The 23863-nt window shown below is 48.2% G+C and overlaps 1 protein-coding gene across 3 annotated transcripts in view; it reads right to left on the bottom strand.

The window, feature by feature from the left end:
* Positions 1-317: 317 nt before the first annotated feature.
* Positions 318-23863, bottom strand: part of ARAP3 (ArfGAP with RhoGAP domain, ankyrin repeat and PH domain 3) — a 541910-nt gene continuing 518364 nt past the window's right edge. The window contains exons 33-34 of one of the 3 annotated variants that reach the window (XM_086931355.1): positions 4022-4060; positions 318-1506 (exon numbers count right to left, since the gene is read on the bottom strand). In XM_086931355.1, the coding sequence (XP_086787481.1) occupies positions 889-1506; positions 4022-4060 (657 nt within the window). In that variant the 3' untranslated portion in view covers positions 318-888. The remainder of the gene's footprint in view (positions 1507-4021; positions 4061-23863) is intronic. The other 2 variants (XM_086931356.1, XM_086931357.1) reach the window with 2 other exon arrangements.

The following is a 23863-nucleotide window of genomic DNA, read 5'->3' as shown; positions in this document are numbered from 1 at the left end:
AGGGGAATACCAGGACGGGTTCCCTAAGCAAGCGCTTAGATACCGACCTCGGTCAGTGATTTGCGCTATATAAATACATGTACATTTACATTTACATTTACTTATACACACACACACACACAGATACATACAATGTGAGTGAAAGGAAGGAGTATTCGAAGCAAGATTTAGAAAAAAGTAGAAAATGTGTTCATAAGTGCAGGATGGGCAAAAGAAAAAGAAAGTGAAGAATGGAAAATGGTGAGAAAGACGAAGGGCAGAAGCATGGAGTGAAACACCTGAAAATGGCAAGTACAATCCACAAGAAGTATGTCCTATTTCGCTTTGGTAACAGTGCTTATTTATGATATATAAAATGACATCACAGTGTAGCAGACAGTTCAGAAGGACAGCTTTCCCATTTGAGTGACAACCAAACCCCCTGGTTGTAAGTGCATTCATCCTTATAAAGGAACAACATGGGGCCACAGTTCGCTTTCCAGTGTGTGAACATATGGCTCTGTGAACTTTGCATTCGAGTATACTGGAGTGAGGAAAGAAATTACAGCTGTTAATACGTCCATGGAAGACTAACGTACATCAGAGTGTCCTAGGCAGAGTAGTAGGCTTGAGCCTAGTTTGTTTGTATCACCTTAATTCCCTCCTGAAGAAGTGTCTTCTACAACTCATTTCTATCGTTTAAACCATCCTCATGATGATCAGTGAATACGTATGATGGGAAAGCGTCAAGGTGGTGAAAGGACAGGTTGGTGAGGAAAAATAAACGCCATGGGTTTCCAGACAGTTCAAGGCAAAGTTGCATCCCAGAAATTAGAAGTGATAATGCAAAAAAAAAAAAAAAAAACTATTCTTTACTAGTGGCTCTTTAGCAAGCTAGGGTGGGAACTGTCACGTAACCTGTTGCGCGTTCTCTGCACTGGGGTCACTTTTCTTCAGCATAACTGAGTTCAGTTCCTGAATTAGTTTTTCATTCATTGGGGACTGCAACTGTGAACTCTTTTTCCGCATCGCACTCTTCAAAGGGTCTGTTGAGGGTGGGGGCTCAAAGAAAAGTGGGGGCATTGTTCGCAGGTCCAGGGCCCCTTTGGTTGTTGTTCCTCTGAGAGGAGCAGTTTGCATTCGGCTAGGATCTGTGTTTCTCTCCAGGGAGACAGCTTTTTGAGGACGGAGTCCATCTGCCGTCTCCCTTGGAGAAGACCGTAAAGGGTCCAAGCAGTGGCTCCGGTCGAGTGATAGTGACTTTGTGGACTCAGCGGTAGGACCAGCCTCAAGGGATCTGGACTTCACAAGCACGGGCCCTGCAGGTGTTCCCTTTGTCGCGTGATCTTGACACTTCATGGGCTTCCGCGTCCGATCAACTGGGGGTACCCAGGCTGGATCTGTAAGGTACCCACTGTCCATCCCAGGTATAATCAGATGTTTTAAGTGGTCCACCTCCTCATAAACTGGGTCATCAAGTTCCTGGTCCTTCTGCTCTTCCAACGAGTCATGCTGCACCTTCATGGGCTGAGAAAAAAATGTTTCTGTCAGGCATTGTACAAGTAAAGAAAGAACATGCCAAATCCCCCCTCACCCTCCCCAAGCAGGGGATTCCATCGGATTAGGGCAATGATGGTTAAAGTGATGGGCCACATGCATGGAAGCGTGGACAAATGAATGTTAGCACTATGTATGAGATAATGGGAGCGATGAAGGGGACCGTCACCAAAGCAAACATTAACTTAAAGGGTACTGTATGTGAATGATCTAAAAAAAAGCTGGAATGGTGCCATGTATATGTAACCACACATCTCCATAGAAAACTGTCAAGACTTAGAAGTTCCTGCTTTTTTGAGAACATCTGAGTTAAAGATGTGCTTAAGGCAGGCTATTTTGTACAAAGTGTAAACAGGCTACTGGTTACTCAATGGTAGTTGGCAATTAGTCACTGTATGGTGTTAACAGTTCTGTAGCAGTCAAGAGATTTATACACCCCATATGAGGATATAAATTAACACAAAATGATTTGGGAAGAGAACAGAAGGAAGCCAATAGCAGCCACCAATACCAGAAGAGAGAAGGAGCATTTTATTTTTTTGAAACACATGTCCTCTATGGAGAAGGTTGCCTGAAAATTCAGAGCATGCTACCTCTTTTGTCTTTAAGGGAAGCTTAGATGATATTTTTTGATATTCTTCTAAGCTCTTACTTAGATCTTTTAGGGAGATATATGACCAGAAAAGTAGCAAATGTAATATGTGTAGTAAGGAAAAAAAAGAATTCTTCTTTTTTCAGATATGGTGGCTATAGTTCTTCACATGAAAACATCAACTGGAGAGGAGGTAGAGGAAAAAGCAGAAGGGCTCGTGCTCCTGATTATGGTAAATATAACATGAAGAGCCTGTCCGTCAGTAATAGACAAAATGACCACTTCTGCGATGGAAAACAGAATGTTTTCATTTACTAACCCTCACCCCGGTGGCCAGGAAGAACCAGATGATGAAGCATGCCACCCAGGAGAAACCCAGGTGGGTGAGGGTTATTAAAATAATACATCTGTTTTCCATCGCAGAAGTGGTCATTTAGTCTATTACTGACAGACGGGCTCTTCATGTTTTTTTGACTATAGTTCATCAAAGGGAATACATTGACAAGCATTCTTTAAGGTTCATATTATCGCAGTCAGGGCCAGTGCAAGGATTTTTGCCAAGATACGCAGTGACATTTTGACAATCCCTGGCTCCCCTAGAAACAGCTAGGCTACAGCTACCACTCTACCTACTTATAAGAAAAGGCTAGTACTCGATGGTAATTTGCCAGTGGGTGAAAGGCCCTAGAAAATCTCAGCTAATTTTCTTGTATTTTATGTAAAACATGGTGATCACAGAACCCCTACTATTGTTTGTTTAGGCTTTGTTTCTATTACTCCCTGGTTATTTTTTTCCATTTGATCTCATATGGCGGTGGCTAGGTGGTTGGAAGTGGTAGTTTTAATGTTAGAGAGGCTAGCAACAGTTGGTTGAGTGGCATAACCTACTGCGATGAGACCATGGGCTGGGCTTGGACTACCAGGTCCTTCTCATCGTCTTGATTGCCTTTCCCCTGAATAAGCATGTCTGCACTATCCCAGTCATGCCTGACTACAACTGAAGTACTAGCCATGCACTAGATGGTGGTAAGTTAATTAAAGTTTGTCTTAAGCGATTTATGTTTCTGCTTCTCGTACAGTACCTAGAACATGCTTAACAGCTGTGTTGTGTATCCTCAATTGTATGCCTAATTTATGATGTTCAGCTTTCTCCTAGAGTGAAATGTGATTTCTACAATACCAATAGCTGTGAATCCTAGATAAACAATGGCACCCGCCGGAGAGTGGCCCACACCACCTACAGCTAGCAATACATCCTGTGATACACTATAGTTATTTATTTGGTGAAAGGGTTGCTACATCTACAGAACTCCAAAAGCAAAGCCCTTCAGAACAGGGGTTATTTTCTGCTCTGCGCTGGGAATAATGAACTTGTCACAGCTTTAAACAAGAGTGTAAGAGATGAAAAACAACACAGTTTAAGGGTGATGGTTTAAAGTTATAATATGCCAAAGCAGTGGTGGAAAGGACAATGAGATAGTACAACAGGCAGGAGTTCTAACAGGTCAGTTATCTCCTCTGTTTTACATGACTGACTGCCTGTCTCCTAGTTTTTGGCATTCCAGAGGCATCGACCCATTGTGAAATTGCCTGTTTTGACAAAATATCACCCCATCCCTGTAAAATCCCTCTCCAGCGTAACAAGGGAAATAAAAACGAAATGGAACTATGAATTGCACTGGTGCTGAGGGAAGGAATGAAGATTAACGTGAGTTTCAGACTGGGTACACACTACAAAGTTAATCAGGCATTGGATATTGACGTGCAGCGGTTCTGATTCATCCAGAAAGGATCCACACGGCACTACTGCTATTTAAACGAAAGATGACAGAGCCCATTGCACCAGCATGCAAAAAATGAATACACCATGCACGTCGCCAGGTCAATACTCACAAAAAACATGGACAGTGTCCTTCGCGCATGCAGTCGTCGCTGGAGAATTGTAGGATGAGCAAGAAAAAGAGGGAGAGGACACGAGGAGGGAGGGTAGCAGAAGGAGAGAGGAAACAGGTGGGCAACACAGATAAGAAGAGGTGAACATTAGGAAGATGAGCAGGGATAGGGAATAGAATAAGAAAGGTAATGAGTCTCTAAGTGCAGGAATTCTGGTTTACTCTTTCTTTGCTTTCTTTTCAACCCCAAACATCGACTTTGCTTCCCACCAAACCTCCCTTGCACACTGTCTAAAAGTGATATCTAGACGTTGAACACAGACAATAGAATAAACAAGCCAAGGGACCAGAAATTGGCTACTTACTCAATTGCTACTGAAATGTAAATTAACGTAATATGGCAATAGTCCATGCTGTCTTAGAAATGTAACAGGTCTAATAAGTCAACCACCGGCATTTTGCCTCACTGCAGAGTGCTCCCAATGCAGACTCCAATACTGGACCAGATGGCAGCTGACAATATTTGAGTTAGATGACACATAGAGAGTCATTGGGGAAGAAACACTATAACCTCAAACACATGTGCTTAAATAGCACCTTATGCCACTGTCAGCCATCAACCTTTGAAGGGCATGTTTGGAGGCATAATTGTTATAATCACCTCCGCTGGGTTCTTATTAATTTTTGGCAGTCACCATTTGGTATGTACTAACTGGCAAGGCTGGTATTGTGGGCTGAGGAAGACGTGAGATGCTAGTTTAGCACATACAACACACCTAACTGCTCGTGAGCAGGACTGACATCAAACTCTATGTAACAGAATACACCACATTTATAACTTTACTAACTACTGCAATGAGGTATAATAGTTAAGGTCAGGTCCCCCACTGCAAACAATCTCCAAATGAGTTCTCTCATAACCTTATCTAGTTGTTTCATTGAAGAGCTTACATAAAAGCAAAAGCAAATAAAAAATAAAAAATGAAAACTACAGGAGTTATTGGTGGCAAAACTGTATGAGCATGATGGGCAGGTCTGCATGGACTTTCAGAAGCTTAGTGAGGGCTATAGCAGACTGGGAGTGGCATTAAACCATTTACGGAAGTTGAGCCTGAATTGCCATTATGCACAGGTATACATATTGCTCAGATACTGTTTTGAAGAAAGTAATTCATTGGACCTGGCACCACAAATGTGGCTGATCTTCATACAAACTACTTGGAGAATCCTACATGGATGCCATGGACTGACCATGCCCTGATCCCACTGCATCTCCTAAAACTCTTGAGAGGGGAACAAAAGAAAGAACACACAATAGTAGGAAGAAAATGGCCCAGGATTGTTCCGGAAGCATGGATCAGTGATCTGGAGTCCTCTACGCCTCCAGACGCTAAAGATCCAGAAGAGGCTTATGGTAACTGGCGGACATGGGTAAACAGCTCCATTGATAGGAATTTTAAGACGCCAGGCCCCCTATCTAACAAAAACTCGAATAGATCCTCTTGGTTCTGACCTATGCTGGTCGCTCAAAATAAAATTGCAAAAAATTGGAACAAGACTGGAGGAAGTCATATGACCCTGAATTAAAAAGATCTTACAAACTAGCGATACAGCTCTTTGAGGAAAAAATAGCAAAGGTTTCCAGCACTTCTAAGGAGCTTTTTAAAATTGTTAAAGGACTCACCACTGTAAAACAGGGAGCAATCAGCCCACAATATTCAAAAGAAAGGTGTAATGGATTGGCCACTTTCTTTAAAAGTAAAGTGGAAAATATTTATAACTCTCTTCCCCTCAACCCCATGACACCAGGAGCACCGCTAAACACCCATGCTGAATCACAAAGAGAACAAAGGGAACCAGATCATTCGACTAGTCCTGCTCTTATGTCTTTTCCGCCGGTAAATACAGATCCTATATCTTCTTTACTACAGGAAATTAAGTCAGGCTCCCCACAGGACCCAGCCTCACCGCACATTCTTGCACAGGGAGGAAGATTAATGCTTACTCAACTATGTAATTTAATTTATCTTTCCTATGAAAAAGGTAAAGTTCCAAGAGACTGGAATCATTAAGCCTTTGCTGAAAAAAACAGATCTGGACCCTGCCGACCTATCAAACTATCGCCCAATATCGCTACTACCAATAATAAGCATGTGAATACTGCAATCTCTACCTTTCTTAAAAAAATTTGTGTCATTCATCAGACCCAGATGGGGTTCAGACCTAAACATAGCAATGAATCAGCCCTGCTGGTGGTCACTGAAAAACTCAAGTCTATTCTGGATCAAGGAAGAACTGCAGCTGTGGTACTCTTAGACTTGAGCACCGCTTTTGATACAGTAGACCACTCAGTGCTGAACCAGAGGCTGGAAAACGCTGGAATAGGAGGAACTGCAAAGAAATGGATGTCATCATTTCTGAGCGACAGGTACTTCCAATGTATGGAGACCGGATTTCAGTCAGACCCTCTTTCAGCACCATGGGGAGTCCCACAGGGATCCTCCCTGAGTCCAACGTTATTTAAGATTTACCTCAGTCCTCTGGCTCCGTTAATACAGGAGTTCAGCATCTCCATCGTGTCATATGCTGATGACACAAACTAGTGTTTTCAATCTCAGGTTCTCTTATCTCAGACCACCGGCGACTTGTCCCTTGCCTTGAAAAAATTGGATCATGGATGTCGAACTGCAGGCTCAAGTTAAACGGAGATAAAACAGAACTGATGATTCTGGGTAAAAAAAATTAATCCCCGATTGGAAATTTTCTGGCCAGCAAACTGGGGGCCATCCCCTCCCCCCAGAGCAGCCATCAAAGATCTAGGCATGTGGCTTGACCAGAACTTAACCATGGAGATTCAGGCTAATAAACTGTCCGGGATTTGTTTTGGGATGTTACGTCTGATTAGAAAAATCATATCCTTGTTCCCAGAGGATGCAAGGAGAACCATAGTCCAGGCCCTGATTATATCGAGACTGGACTACGGCAAATCCCTCTTTTTGGGATCGCACAAATATGTCATAAAAAGACTGCAAATTGTTCAGAACGCCGCTGCTCGAATGTTGCTGAGCATACCCAGACACCAATCAGCCAAGCAAGGACTGCGGGAATTGCATTGGCTCCCGATCCAAGCCAGAATTAAATTCAAGTCTTTGAGTCTTGCCCACAGGGCCATGTATGGGAGAGGCCATGCTCTCATCCAAAAGTTGATCACTCACTATTCACCCCACCGGCACCTTAGATCTAGTTCAAAATTTCTAATGAAAGCGGTCACAATTAAAAGAGCCAGATGGGGTGGAAGATCTTTCACATATCTGGTTCCCATGCTCGGAACAGCCTAGATCAAGAGATTCGACTCATTGAAAACAAATTTTCCTTTAAAAAAAGGTTCAAGACATGGCTTTTCCTGTTGGACTAAGTGTTGACAGCCCTCACCTCTGTCTTCCAGCGCTGAGATACCCAAGGGTAGTCATGCGCTTTACAAATCCCATAAACATAAACATAAACAATGTTGAGGCTTGCAATCAAGACTAGGCCAGATGAACAAGTTATTTACCTTCAGTAGCGCTCTCTATGGTGGATACTTTATATAAAGCAGATTCCTCAACTTTAGAATATTCCCCAGCCACCAGAGTGATCCAGACATTTTAAAAACAGTGCTCCCATGTGCCACTAAGTGGCATAATTCGGCTCCATGCCTGCATTATTTTTACCAGGAAGTGACAGAGCAGAGCCGCATATAAGCGCCACCCCTGCGCGCAATCCAAAGTTTCTAGCTTGACTCTTTCTGCGCCCTCAGACGAGAGGCACGAAAAACCATTCAGAGGTACAAGTGTACAGATCTCTAATTTGTGACCTTTTTAAATGACCTAAGGAGACCACTCCACAGAAAGGGGAGGTGGGAGGGCAGCGAGGAATCTATGGTTAGAGTATCCACCTGAAGGAAAATGTTACTTACCCAGTAAGCATCTGTTTGTGTCAAGTAGTGCTGTAAATTCACCTGCTTAGCATTAGTCTGTCATCTAGTATTGGGCTCGGAAGAGTGCAAGTTGTTTTTCTTGGTAGAAGTCTTTGGAGCTAGAAGGTGTAGGGACTCCTCCTCTTGCTTGCAATGTGCATGCTCCTTGACTCCATTGTTACATTATTTTCCGCTTGGCGAGTGAGGATAGAGTCTAAAGGATGATGTATCCTAGTAAAGGATGATGGATTCTAGTGAGATGACAATGCAAAAATAATGTAATGTATAATGTTGATAACTGCAACCAACATAGGTTTCCGGGGAGGAGGGTGAGATCCGTACTGGGTAAGTAACATTTTCTGCTTGATGGCATGTGTGGCTGTAGATACAAATGTTTAGCATTAACTGTAAAGCAGTTTTCCTCCTAAAGCAGTGGCTAACCTGTGTTGGTTGCATTTATTATTATTATTATTATTATAATTAAGTTTCTAAAGCGCTCAGCTACCCGTAGGTTTCCCGGCGCTAAAACCAAAAGGTGAGGGGGGAAAGTCAGAAGAGAACTATTAGATGTTGAATAGCCAGGTTTTTACCTGTCTGCGGAACCTAAGGTAGTTGGATTCAGTTCGTGTCTGATGGGGGAGAGAGTTCCAGAGTGAGGGGGCCAGCCAGGCAAAAGATCGGCCACCCATTCTGGCTTTTTTAATTCTAGGAACTGAAAGTAAGTGTTGGTTAGAAGATCGTAAATTGCGAGGGGGATGGTATAGTTGTGCCAAGGGGTTGAGATAAGGTGGAGCTAGACCAGAATTTATTCTGTGAATGATGCAAAGGGCCTTAAATTTTGTCCGATTTTCAATTCGGAGCCAGTGCAGGGAGCGAAGGGCATTGGAGGTTGAGGAAATGTTAGGTAATTTGCAGAGGAGTCGCACAGCCATGTTCTGGACTGTCTGTAATTTACGCGTCACCTCTTTACTGGCTCCCAGAAGAAGGATGTTCCCGTAGTCCAGTCTCGAGGTGATAAGGGCCTGGACCACAGTTTTCTGAGTGTCCAATGGAAGCATCCAAATGATTTTTCGCAACCATTTGATGATAGTGATGCAAGTGGATGAAGTTTTGACCACATGGTTCTTCATAGATAGTTGATCGTCAAAAATGACACCGAGGTTGCGAGCTGTTTTGGATGGGGTAGGTAAAGGGCCCATTTGAACAGGCCATTGCCGAGGTCCCCATAAGGTGGTGTTGTGACCGAACAGAAGAACCTCTGTTTTTCCCCCGTTTAGTTGCAGTTTATTGTCCAACATCCAGGCTGCGATGTTGCTCAGTCCTGTACAGAGGGAAGAGGAGGGGGAGTGAGAGTCAGAGGAAAGGGAGTAGATAACCTGGGTATCATCGGCGTACGAGTAAATAGTGAGCCCAGATTGCTCAGCAATAGTAGCCAAAGGTCTGAAAATAAAGTTCTGAGACCCGCTTGATTTGCATTAGCTTGTTGACAGGCTATAACATCTACACTGTAATGTTTTGTAAATATGTGCGCTGTGGTCCATGTAGCTGATTTCCATGTCAGCCATGGGTATATTCTCTAAGAATACCATGGAAGCTCCCTTTTTGAAAGTAAAGTAAGCTTTTGGAGGGACAGAGCTTGTTTGTCTTAAGCAAAACAAGTTCAGATATATTTTACAATTCAACGTGAAATACTTGATTTAGAAATGTATCTTTCTCTATGTGGTATTGTAAATGCAACAAAAAGTTGTGTTTTCATAAGTGACATAGGGGCCGATTAGGATTGCGGTGATTCCGCATCCTCCGGGCCGGCGGAAGCCACCGCCGGCCCGGAGGATGCGGAATCACCGCAGCAGTGCCTTTAAAGACCCCCAGCCAGATTAGGATGGCTGGGGGGGTCATCGGCGGACGGGAAAACCGCCCGCCGCTTTTCCGCTGCGGTCGCCTTCCGACCGTGGCGGAAAAGCTCTAATATGGTGGCGGTGTCTATCAGACACTGCCAGCCATATTACGATGGGGCAGGAAACATGCTTTTCCATGGCGGCTTTTCCGCTGTGGAAAAGAATGTGTTTTTTTTAGTTTGGGGGCCTGTTGCGGGCCCCCAGTGTGTCACGGGGTGGGGGGTGCACATGGGGGGTACCTAAAAACATGCATTTTTAACCTTGTGGAGGGTGCTGCTTCAAGCAGCACCCGCCGCAAGGTTAAAGATACAGGATGTGACCACCAGGGTGGCGGTCACATCCTAATTGGCATGGAGGGACCGCCGCTGCCCCTGCGGACGGTCCCTCTACCTCGGGGGTGGCGGACGGACGCAGGTCTGTCCGCCATCCTAATGACCCCCTAAAATCTGTCAATATAATACATAAGAGCTCTCTTTACTTTGAGTGTGTTTAAAGTACGAGTTACTTACCTTCAGTAACAATGTATCTGGTAGAGACGATTCTAGCCGCAGATTCCTTCACGTAGAATTATCCCCCGTCGTGAGACTGGATCCGGAAACTTTTTTACCCCAGCATCCCTGCGCGCCGGGGGCGGGAAGACATCACGCTACTCCGCCCAGGTGTCATCCCCGCACGTGACGTCAGCGAGGTCACATAAGACCCGCTCCGGCGCGCCTACGGAAGACCAACCCAAGGGTCATCGCAAAAATGGGGAGGAAGTGCGGGCCGTTAAGGAATCTGCGGCTAGAATCGTCTCTACCAGATACATCGTTACCGAAGGTAAGTAACTCGTACATCTGATAGAGACTAGTAGACGCAAATTCCTTCACGTAGAATAGATACCCTAGCAATACCCCCTGGGAAGGAGGGTCTGCGAAGGACCCCACCAGCCAATACAGAACAGAGGGCCCCCAGGGGACCAGATCTATGGATCAGGAAGAGCCCTGTCCCTGCCAGGCAAGGAGAACCCTACGGACCCCATGGGGAAGTAGGAGGGAAAGGAAGGCTGAAGAGGCTTGTACACCCACAGCAAAGGCAAGGGCGGAGATGCCGAAGCATCCCACTCCCCCCCAAGGCCACACAACTTCCACCCAAGACCAAAACAGGAAAAGCGGAAGAAGAAGCCTAGAGGGTCCAAGGAAATGAGGGAAAAGAAGGCAAACCCACTCCAGATGTAGAGCAGTCTGCCAGCCAGAACAGCGCCGGCAGTCAAGGCGCCAGAAGCAAGAAGAAGAACAGCCCGAGGCCCCAGGAAGGCCGAGCAGGTGGCACCTGGTAAGGGAGAACACAGGAGCGTCGCAGCCCTCAGGACAGGAGCAAGGAAAGGAGTAGATGCCCGGGCACACCAGTACAAGTGGCCGCGCACGCGACCTCAAGGAACAAAAGCATCTGACACAAAAGCCATGGAGAACAGGCACCCGAAGGCAACCAGAACCCTCCAGCAGAGCGTAAGCCATATGACCTAGGGTACGGTAAGCCACAAACATGGGAACCTTCTTAGGAAATCTGCTGCAGCAGAGGTAACAAACAAAAGAGCCACGGGGAAAAAAACACCCCGTGAAATACTTGACAAGCAGCCCAAGCAAGCAGAAAGCCTAATCTCAGGGCCAAGTCTGCGCAACAATTCCAACACATACACATAATTAACAAAGGAGCCGTCCAGCAGCCAACAATGCCAAAGTCCAAAGAAGGACCAAATTGCCAGAAAACGCACTCCACAGCCAGAACAACCAGCCTAAGAAGGCTCAGAATCAACTCGCCTCAGGAATCACTGAGGAGGGGATGGAGGATGATAAGGCGGAAGAGGACGAGGAGGAGGACGGAGACCTGCCAAGAACCTCTGGATAGCGGAGTCGGCCGGGGCATGGAACAACAGGCTGCCATCAAACGGAAGATCAATGAGTAGCTCCCGAATATTTTCAGGGAATACTCCATCCCGAAGCCAAGAATGGTGACGGAGAGCGACCGAGAAAGCCATGGCCCGGCCCAACACCTCTGAGATGTCCAGGGTGGAGCGGACAATGAACGCTGCCAGCTCCCGGCTATCCAATGCATGATGCCTTAAGTCCATTTGACCAGCCTCCCAGGACGCTGCGGATCCCTGAGACTCAGCCCGAGTCCTACAAAAAGGAGGAGGCCCGAGCCAGCACACACAAGGTGTTCAGAGCCCGCAGGGTAGCGCTGGTCGAGGCGAACATGTTGCGCCCCAAGAGTCCAGCCAGTGGGCCTCTCGGGACAGTGGAGTCAACAGTGGTGGCAGGGAGGGAAAAGCAGTCCGCAAAAGAGGACTGGGGGCTGAGGGGTGGAGGGAAAGGCATGCTGGGTCACGCGGCGCCAGGAGATGCTGGCACAGAAGATGCTGAGGCACAGTGCCCCCTGAGGCAGGAAGCCTCCAAGCCCTCCTCAAGGAAGAAAGGAGGGAACCTTCAAAGTGAAGCAAGATCTCCCTCCCACCAGAGCCCTGGTGGAGAACCTCCAATAGATGGTCCGCCGGAAAGTGAGCCACCTGGTCACCCATACGCAGGATGCCCACAGGATGGCCACCGCATGAGCGAAGGCCGCACCCACCTTCGTAGGGCCCTGCGGCGGGGAAAGCAGCTCCTCCGTGGGCGACGGCTGCAAACTAAGGCGGCCGTCTCTGTGGCCAAGCGGGCCGGGCAAAGGCCAGACCTGGAAGTCAGAAGGAGCCGACGAATGACGGACCTGCGGTTCTTCTGACGAACACCTCTGCCTCAGGAAGGGCTGGGAGCCGCCCTTCGACGCCGGTGAAAAAACATCACTCGGCGACCAGTCTCCGGGGAGGATGACACCAATATAAAGGCTGCTTCTGGAGAAGAAGGAGCGTCCGAAGACAAATCCCCGGTACGACCCCTGCGCGGAGCCGTAGAGTCCGCAGCCTGAGGTGGCGTCGCCGGACAAGGTTCCTCCAAGTTGCCCCGCACCTGGGGACCAGAGTGGAGACCGAAGTGGGGCTGGAGCCGAACCGACGCCGACCTGACCTCCACGGAGGTAGCCATCCGCGTGGGGGAATGAGAGGGGCCCGGGGAGTGGCACGAAGCCCTCCGCCAGCTGCGGCCCAGAATGAGGCGTAGATCGCTCAGCAACTCATGAGGCGGTGCCAGGGACGATTCCACCTCCAACTCGCCCCCCGTTGAGGTGGCCACCTGCGGGGAAGCACAATAGGGGCCTGGAGGGGGTCGAGGGTCTTCACCTGGCCTCAACCCGAAGCGGGCGAGGAGGGTTCACCGACCCCTGTGGCTCTGCACGGCCCAGCTGCTTGCAAGCGCCGTAGTGGCGTCACCTCGACCGTAGACAGGACCACCCTGTCAAGGGACCAAGAGGGGCTTGGGGATGCGAACTGAGCCCTGGCGACCTCCCGCGACAGCACAGGGATTTCCGCAGGAGTTTCAGCAAGGCAGAGACGCCGTGGCCTGTAGGAGGAGCCGCATCCCAACAGCACCACACCCTCCAAGCCTGGATCAGAACCAGTCGGCGCCGGAGCCAACGGAGGCACCGCGGAGGGCCCTGCGCAAGGCGAGGGGTCCGCCGACACCCCAGGAGGGGTAGACACCAGCAAGGCCTGCAAAGCCACTGCGTATGTGTCCATCTGGACTCTCGACGCCCCAACACTGGGAAACGGTAAATAGGATGACACGCGGGGCCGCATCACCCGCGGAGAGTCCACGTCCCCGGTAGGCCAGAACCCAGCCCCCAGAGACAAACTGCAACACTTACCCACCGGGGAGCAACGCTCATGTGACATCTGAGAAGGGCGAGGACGACGACCACGGCCGAACCTGAAGCCGTCCGCCGAAGCAGACCGAGGGGAGGACATCGACCTGGAAAGACGCGCCGAGAGAAGTTTCATGCAGCGCTCCTGCAGCGACTTCGGCTTCAACTGTTGACAGGCCTCGCAGTCGGTGGTGCCGTGATCTTCCCCCAAACACCACATACAAAGGAGGTGCGGGTCCGTGGCCGACATAAGACGCCCACAAAAGGTACAAGTTTTGAAGCCCGAAGGCATTCACACACTGTTCCACCAAAAGAAATGGAGAAAAAAGGGCCCGAAACAGGCCCGTAGCAAGGATTGGATCCGCGTTGCATGGGAAAAGCAGAAAACTGATTTAGGCGCGCCGGGGCGATTCTTATGTGACGTCGCTGACATCACGTGTGCAGACGACGCCTGGGCGGAGTCGCGTGATGTTGCCGTGTCCCAGGCGCGCAGGGATGCTGTGGCAAAAAAGTTTCCGGATCCAGTCTCACGCCTGGGGATAGTTCTACGTGAAGGTATCTGCGGCTAGTAGTCTCTATCAGATGCTCTTTTCAACAACTGTGTTAGGTTGGGAAAATAACACTGGTAACTCAATAGATTGATGTATGTGGAACTGAAAGCCCACTTTAGAAAGGAATTTAGGGTTAGAACGTAGTGTCACCTCGTACTTATGTAGTTGGAAGAATGGTTCTTCTAAAGTTAATGCTTGAAGCTCACTGACACATCTGAGTGAATTGACTGCAATAAGAAATATGACTTTTTAGTATGGAAATGGAAGAGAACATATGTGAAAAGGTTCAAAAGAGGGACCCATTGGCCTTTTCAGCACAATTTTGAGATTTCAAGCAGGGGTCGGAGGGCCCCTAGGCGAAAATAACTCTTTTGAGGCCCTCTAGAAAAGCTTTGATTACAGAAACTCTGAATATAAAGGTGTGTTTTCTATGTTGTAGATATGTGGTGACTGCAGCTAGGAGTAGCCTTATAGAGGTGAAAGCTAACCCAGAGGTATGCAAATGGAGTAGGTGGCCGACAATGTTTTGGAAATTTGCTGTTAAGTGGTCAATATGTTTTGAATGGCAATAGTGAACAAAATCTTTCCACTTTGCTGCATAACAAGCTCTAGTAGTGGGTCTTCTTGCTTTCGTAAGAATATCCATACACTGTTGAGGCAGATTTAAGTATCCAAATTATAGGACCTCAAGAGCCCAATTACAAGATTGAGAGATCTGGGGTTAGGATGCCTTACTGCTCCCTGATTTGGTTTAGAAAGTTTTGCGAATTGGGAAGCACCTTGTGTGGCACTACAGAGAGTTCTAGTAGTTTAGTGAACCATGGTTGTCTAGCCCATGTAGGAGCCACTAGGATGAGGGTTAGAGACATCTATAGAACTTTGCGAATGCCAAACGGATCCTGAGGGAGAGGTGGAAAATCGTAAGCAAATATCCCTGACCAACTAATTCATAGTGCGTTGCCCCTGGACTGGAGGTGTGGGAACCTGGAGGTGAAGTTGGGCTTTTGGAATTCACTGCCAGTGTAAATCCGGCTATGTATGGGTGACCCCATTGTTGGAAGAATGGGTGGAGATCTTGTGGGTTGAGCTCCCACTCAAGGGCTAGTTGTCGTCTTCTGCTGAGGAAATCCGCAAAGTCGTTGTCCAATATGTGCTCTGCTAAAAGGTAAATGTTGTGCATGAGAGCATTCATCCAGATAGTCTGTGCTAGGTGAGGTAGCTGAGGTGACCTGGTGCCCACCTGTGTTTGCAAATAACACATGGTAGTCAGGATGTCTGATTTGATGAGAACCACTATGCCAGTGAGGTGAGGAAAGGATACTTTCAGCGCTAGATGAACAACTAGCATCTCCAGGTGATTGATGTGGAGTTTGACTGGTTGTCCAATGGCGCTGTATGGACAACTCCTGTGAATGCACTCCCCAACCAGTAGTGTTGCGTCCCTTGTTATGGTCCTCTGCGGTACAGTGTCTACGAAAGGCCTTCTCTTTAGAAGATTGTTGGTGTTCCACCATTGCAGAGAGTGGCAGCTTGACAGCTATTCAACACTAGATCTACCAGCTGACCGTCCACCTGAGTCCTTCAAGTGCAGTAAGTATTCTTACAACAGGAGCATATGGGTCCTGACATGAGGAACTACAGCTATGCATGATGCAATGAGTCCTAGGAGACTGATAAATGTTCGCATTATTATATGCTGGTGAGGCTTAAACTATGGAATAAGCGTTTGAAAGGATATCATATTTGCTGTATTTGGGTAAGCTATCCCCCTGTGTGAGTTGAAGATGGCTTCCAGGTAAGGCATCTGGAGGGGTTGAGGGTGAGATTAGACTGCACATATTGTGAAATCTAGTTGGTGAAGTAGGTTTATTGTAATTTCGGTGTGTTGAAAACCCTTCTGATGGGTTGTTGCCTTTTGTCTTGATTAGAAAAACATGTATGTTTTACCTTCGAAAGTGAGCTGTTTCTACCGCTAGGCATTTGGTAAACACCCTTGTGGCTGGTGTCACACCAAATGGACGCACTTTGAAATGAAAGTGCTGTCTGTTTTAACACAAATCTGAGCTATTGAAGATGTGCTGAGTGAATTGAAATGTGAAAGCAGATGTCCTTTAAGTCCAAGCCGGCCATGTAGATGCCTTGTTTTAGTAGTGGGATGACATCTTGAAGTGTGACCATGTGGTAGTGCTCTGAGAGAATGTGCTCTGAGAAAATGTTGCTGTTAGGGTTCTGAGGTCCAAAAATGGCCTTAGAGAACCATCCTTTTTGGGGTTAAGGAAGTACATTTAATAGGCCCTCCTGCCCTGTTGGTGTCATGGCACAAGTTCTATTGCTACTTTTGTAGAAGAGCTTGGACTTCCTTTTTGAGCAGCTGCTGATGGTCTGTTGACAGTCTGTGGGGTGGAATGTTTGGAGATGTGTAAGTGAGCTCCAGGCAATAACCATGTTGGATAATGTCAAACACCCACAGGTTGGTGGTGATATTCTACCATGCAGGAAAGCACTGCTGAAGTCGTCTCCTGACAGGTGAAAAGTGATGGGGGAATGGTTGGCAGGTCAAGGTTTTGTTGTGGTGGTGGCAGCGGCGGATCATGTGGAGAAACCGCCCATATCTCTGCCTCTGATATCGTTGCCTTTATAGTATCCCCTAGGTGTTGTGGACTGTGACTGAGGTGGAGGTGTCTTTGGGTTTCGCTGCTCCACCATATGGTGGGCGATGAAAAGTACATCATTACGCAGATGTTTGCACTCCCCCATAGCTTTGGCTGTCTCATTATCTTTTTTAATTTTCTCAAGGAGATCATCCTCTTGAGGACCAAAGAGGTGTTCACCATCAAAGAGAAGTGCGAGAATGTTTTGTTGCCTTCCCGGCTTAACCTTGAAACTTTATGCCAGGCATGTCATCTAAGAAGCATGCTAGTGTTGAAGCTGCTTGCAACTTTATTTGCTGCGTTAAGAGCGCAGTGAATAGAGGTATTAGCAATTAGTTTGCCCTCTGAAGCAATCTCATGTTTGTTTTATTTTCTGAGAGATGTTGAAGGAGCCCCTCCATTTCATCCCAATGTGCCCTGTCATAATAAGAGAGGAGACCAAAGGTGTTGGCAATTTTCCATTGGTTGGTCGACTGGACAGCCACTCTCTTCCCCGCAGCGTCTATTTTGCAACTTTTTTTTATCTGGTGGAGTGCCTCACCAGATGTTCAGGAGTTTGCCCTTTTCTCTGCTGTTGCGACTACGAATGGGTCAGGTGCTAGTTGGCCCTTCATGCATGTTGGGTCGGTAAGGGATGGCTTATACTTTTTATCAACCCTTGGTGGAAAAACTTGGGCTTTGACGGGTTCTTTAAAAATATATGGTGTATGTCTCTTGCCTCTTTCCGCAAACAATTAAAAACCCATCTGTTCAAATCCCCTTAAACAATTCAGCCCCACCCCCCTCCTCCCAGTCTGCTATCCTCATTACTCCTCCATCTGGTTCCTCTAGCGCTTGGACGCCTCAGGGCAGCAATTCGCGCTATAAAAATCTATTTTCATTCATTTTCATTCATTCATTCATGTCGCAGCATACCTTTAGGCATCTGCAGATATTGCGCAGAGCGTAAGGATGAGTAAAGGATCTCGAATAGAAAGTCATCCTCTAGAGGTTCGGTGTGGAGTTGAACCTTGTGGTACTCAGTCGCCCTACATATAATATTTGATATATAGTGGTATCACCTGGGGGGTGGAAGGTTTCACTGGATACAGATCTGGGTCTGTATGTGGGTCTGTGTCATATGAATTTCACAAGTCATCTTTAGGTGTAATGGAGTATTGGTCCCCATTATCCTCTTGGTCCCTATCATCTTCATGTTCCTCAAGAGAATGAATGGATGCCTTTGGAGAAAGGTGTGTGTCTGCAGAAGGTGAAGGTGGTAGTGCCACAGGAGGTGGTGGTAGAAGTGGCTTAGTCCACTCTTTTTCTGTGCTTTGGTGGGCAGGGGATCTTCAAAGCTTCTTCAAAAAGTAATTGTTTTTTGGCTGGCTTTTCGTTTGCATACAGAGGTGTAGCCGGAATGTGACCAGTGTCCAGTTGTATAACCAGTGCTTTTGTCTTGCGTTGAAGTGTTCCTTTAACCACTAATGCACAGTTTCCACAGACTCAGAGCTTGCCTTTTGTTTGAAGATGGTGTGAGACTTCGGTTCTGAAGCAGCTTTCAACACCGAGGGATTTTAGGGTCTTGGATAAGAGGCCCTCAGGGCCAGCCTGCGAAGAGCAACCAGCCCTGTTGATTGCTTTCCAATTGGCCCTGGGAGCAGGGGTGGGGGTGGATCAGGAGGGGATTGAGGAATGCTTGCGAAACAGACTGCTCCCGCTTTTGTAACAGGGGGCCGATATTGCAGCACTGCAGCAAAAGCAGCCCCCTGTAACAAAACTGGCCCCCACCCCTTTGGCCCACAGGGGAAATACCTGGTGCCCGCTACGGCCAGTCCGACGCTGGTTTCAGTGCTGAAGATGGTTGAGGTTTCAGCGCCGGTGTACTTGATTCCAAGTCTCAGCTCAAGGCCAACGACTTGTGCCCTTGTATTTTGTGCTGCTTTTTCGACACCGAGCCGGGGTGTATCCGATGCATGGCCTGAGGGCGGTGGCCCGTACACAAAACTTTGGTGGTCGACCCTTTGGGATAGTTTGTTGAGGTAATGGCCAGAATGGAGGGGGCACAGTACTCCCAGATTGTCCTGGATCTCGAGCTCGGATCCTGAACTGCTGTGATGCAAAAAGGTGCCCTAGTCCGCTGCCGACACTTAAGCATGGGCCTTGTGGTGTAAGTCTTTGTACCCAAACATGTCTAGAGTGTCTTCAATTGTGAGTCAGAAGATCTCAAGTATTCATGCGCACTGACTGTGCAACATTTAATTCGATCAAAACGCCTGGCAAGCATTTCTGATGATCTGAAGAAAAGCACGAGTTACACACCAGATGCTTGTCAGTGTGAAGGATCTTGGTGTGGCATCGTGGGCAAAATCTAAAGGGAGTCAGTTCTATCACCAGTGAATAAGGCATGGATGAGACGTCAAAAAATGACAGTTTGCCCATAAGGGCGAAGGCCTCCCTGGGCCTCGGTCGAATTTGACATCGATGAGCAACAGATGCACATATCAAAGTAACTGCGGTCGATGACCATACCAGCATTTAAGGTCTAACTAGTAAGAAACGACAATGCTGAGACAGAGCAGAGGAGCACACATCTGACCCCATGGCAGAAAAACACAATCTAACAATTGAGTCGAGGACCATGCACATTGCAAACAAGAGAAGTCAGTACTAGTGACTCAAAACATTCCTCCAAGAAAAGCACTTGCACACTTCCAACCCCAACACTAGATGGCAGACTTATACTAAGCATGTTTATCTACAGCCACACATGCCATCAAATAGAGCCTTACCGAAGCTAAGTAGATCATTCTTCTGATGGAATGAGCCATCAGCCCTTCTGGAGGCAGCTGCTTGATTCAATGTGTAGCAGGTCGACAACCTCGCCACCCTCGGACTGAAACAGATCATCACAACCCCGACCCACATCGCCGGCCACAAGCTCAATGCCATCTTCACCGCCAGCCCCCACATCACCTTCAGCCACGCCTCCGAGCTCACCTGGACCGACCACCACTGCGTCCACTTCACCCTCCAGAAACCTGTCACCCACCACCGCACTCCATAGATCCCCCGCTGTTGATGGGGCAAAGTCACCAAGGTCACTCAACCCACCATACCAGCTCCACCGACCCCGAGGACGGGGCCCGCACCCTCAGGCTCGGGATAGAGGACTGAGCCAACACCATAGCACTTATGAAGCAACCCACCGACAGAGACACCAGCCAGATAGCCAGGTGGTTCACCCCGGAGCTCCTAGCCTCCAAGCGAACCTGCCGGACACTCAAGGTCATCTGGCTCAACAATAGAACTCCTGCCAACCACACAGCCCACAAAGACGCCATCCGCAACCACCACCACTTCCTCAGGACCACCAAAAGAGCCTCATTCAAAGACCGCCTCGACAACAACGCCCACAACAGCAAAGAGCTATTCAATCGTGAAAGAACTCTCCACTCCTAGCTCCTGCACAAACGTCATCCCGCCATCGTAAGCCCTATGCGACACCCTCGCGGCCTTCTTCAACCACAAGATCACCAACATCCACAACAACTTCAACCCTCGGACGCACCCTACGGACCCCGCCACGATGAACCCCCCAAGCCACACCGACCACGACCCTCTAACCACTTGGACCAACGTGAGCACCGAAGACATAACTAAGATCATGAGCACCATCCACTCAGGCTCCCCATCTGACCCTCTCCCCCACCACATCGCGAACAAAGCCGACAGCCTCATTGCATCCCACCTGCGTAACATCATCAACCTCTCCTTCGAAACAGCGACCTTCCCGGAGACCTGGAAGCACGCCGAGATCAACGCCCTCCTGAAGAAACCCAAGGCTGACCCGAGCGACCTCAAGAACTTCCGGCCCATCTCCCTGCTTCCGTTCCTAGCGAAAGTCATGGAAAAGATCATTAACACCCAGGTCACCCGCTACCTAGAAGACAACAGCATCCTGGACCCCTCCCAGTCAGGCTTCCGCAGCAATCACAGTACCGAGACCGATCTCATTGCCGCCACAGACGACATCAGAATCCTACTCGACAACGGCGAGACAGCGGCCCTCATCCTCCTGGACCTCTCTGCCGCCTTTGACACCGTCTGCCGCCACACACTACGCACACGCCTCTACGATGCAGGAATCGAGACAAGGCCCTGGACTGGACCACCTCCTTCCTCACAAACAGAACCCAGAGAGTCCTCCTCCCCCGTTCCATTCTGGAACCACCAAAACCATCTGCGGCGTCCCCCAGGGATCCTCCCTCAGCCTGGCGCTTTTCAACGTCTACATGGCCCCCCTCTCTTGCATCGCCAGACTACACGACCTCAACATAATCTCCTATGCCGACGACACCCAGCTGATCCTCTCCCTCACCAAGGACCCCCTCACCGCCAAAGCCAACCTACACCAGGGCATGAAGGCCGTCGCCGACTGGATGGAGGCAAGCAGGCTCAAGCTGGATACGGACAAGACGGAGATCCTCATCCTCGGGCCCAACCCCTCAGCGTGGGACGACTCCTGGTGGCCAGCATCACTGAGAACACCCCTGGCACCAACCAACTACGCACGCAACCTAGGAGTCATCCTCAACTCCAAGCTCAGCATGACCAAACAAGCCAACGCAGTTTCCTCCTCCTGCTTCCACACCCTCCGCATGCTCCGCAAGATCTACAGATGGATCCCGACGGACACACGGAAAACCGTCACTCATGCTCTAGTCAGCAGCGAACTAAACTACGGAAACGCCCTCTACGCCGGACCCCCGTCCAAGCTCATCAACAGACTCCAAAGAATACAGAACGCCTCAGCACGCCTGATCCTTGACGTCCAGCGCAGGGACCACATCACCCCGCACCTGAGAGACCTGCACTGGCTCCCCGTCGACAAAAGAATCACATTCAAACTCATGATCAACGCACACAAAGCACTCCACAAGACCAGTCCTACCTATCTCAACAAAAAACTCAGCTTCCAGGTACCCAACAGGAAACTCCGTTCCGCCGACCTGTCCCTGGCCGCCGTCCCGCGCATTCACAGAACCACTTCCGGGGGCAGACCCTTCTCCCACTGCGCCGCCAAGTCCTGGAATGCCCTCCCCCTCCACCTACGACAGGCCAAAGGCCTACCGGCCTTTAGAAGACTGCCCAAGACCTGGCTCTTCGACCACTAGCTGCAGCTGCCTCCCTCCCCCCCAGCGCCTTAAGACCCTAGCAGGTAAGTAGTGCGCTTTACAAATTCCCTGATTGATTGATTGACTGAGGTCTTAATGCAGAGGACTACCCACCATGACAGTCAGTATCCGCACCATTTGCGAGAAACCCACAAAGAGCAGATTGTTCACCCTATGGTCTTTGTTGTGATCAACATAAAAGCTCAAGTTTTCTTAGGATCCAGTCGATGGGAGTCTCTACTCCTCTTTCGAGGGGTAAGGTGGAGCAAAGAGGTTGATGGATTGCCCACTGTGAAACAAAGTCACACCATTCGTCAAGAAGACCGCCACCCACATGCCTCAACACCAGCGTATCTTGTAAAAAGGTAGTGGACGGAAGCTGCACAGATAGGTCATGGTGCTTACTCACATGACTAGATGAAGTGATCTCATTGAGAAAGAGTGTTTTGAGAGTGAGAAGGTGCAGTGGGGATCTGTGCATGGGCTGAAATGGGGTACACATAAGGAAAGTCGGAACTAAAATGAGAATCCACTGTGGCATCACAAATAGTTCGGTACATGTGTGTCAAACCTTTAATAAAACCATTCACCACTATGGGTATGTGGAATTTGCACAATTTGATTTTGTTTCATGGAATTCAGACAAAATTATACAAAGTACGCGTAAATATCCAAAATGCAAATCTGTCACTTAGAGATATAGTTTAGCTTCAAATGCATTCTCGAGCCAATTTTAATGCAAGGACAAATTTCCACTAAAAGGTAGTGCAAAAAACAAAAGCACCGCAAACGCCAGTTGCTCCTGGTCAATTAATCTTGGCTAATTTTTACCATGAATGGGGCATTCATGGTAACATGCATAATGCGTATTTCTGAAGTTACACAAATGAGACTTTCGTAATTAAAAATTCACCTAGCCCTATTCACAAGAGGAGATTTAAAAAAGTACATGTATGAGAGCAAATACAAAAAGGCCAAAAGGATTGACAAATAAACAATATTAGTGCCCACTGCAAGGCTTGCTGGGACAAGGACAAAACTAAAAGACATTTTGGTTTTTAAGGGTCCTGTGTTGCTGACTCCACATCAGCCCACAATTTTGTCCCAGCGGACAGCGCAGATGGACTTTGTAGAAAGACACCATGCGAGGATGACATCCACAACCTCAGATGGCAAATCAAACACACTCAACTGCTGGTACTCAATCTCCACATAGACGTGTAGATTGTGCATGTTCTGGCACAGAACTCTGTCCTGCTGCTGCAACAGAAGATCCTCCTGCAGCAGCAGCCTGATGAGAGGACACATGCTCATGCCTAGAAGTTCCAGGCTCAATATGGAGCCACTACAATGACTTGGGCCCAGCCATTTCTCATCTTCTTCAGAACTCAGGGCAGTAGAGGCAGTGGTGGAATGGAATGTAGGAGTTTCATGCTCCACCCTAACTTGAATGTGTCTCCTAGAGAAAGAAATCTTGAGAATTTCAATGCACAGATGTCTTTTCACTGCACATTCTTGGTGGTGGTGAAAAAATCCAACCAGGGGTCTCCCCGCCAGAAGATGTTCTGCACCATTTTGGGAGTTAACTGTCAATCCTGATCCGTTAGACTCTGCTGGCTGAGATTTTCCACCCTGGCCTTCAAAGATCTCACCAAATGATCCACCATCAGGGAAACACCTGACACTTAAGCCAACACCAGGGGAGCAATGCTATTAGCAAAGGCCCAGGATCACACTCTGCACTGCTTGTTGCAGTACCATGTGGCGTTGGTGTTGTCTGTGAGCACCTGTCCAAGCATTACCTTCATGGGTGGAAGGAAGGCTTTCAACGCCGAGAGAAGGACCTGAAGGTCGAACAGAT

The sequence above is a fragment of the Lissotriton vulgaris genome, chromosome 7 (assembly GCF_964263255.1).
Source record: "Lissotriton vulgaris chromosome 7, aLisVul1.2, whole genome shotgun sequence".
Taxonomy (NCBI): domain Eukaryota; kingdom Metazoa; phylum Chordata; class Amphibia; order Caudata; family Salamandridae; genus Lissotriton; species Lissotriton vulgaris.
This window is presented reverse-complemented; position numbering and strand designations above follow the sequence as displayed.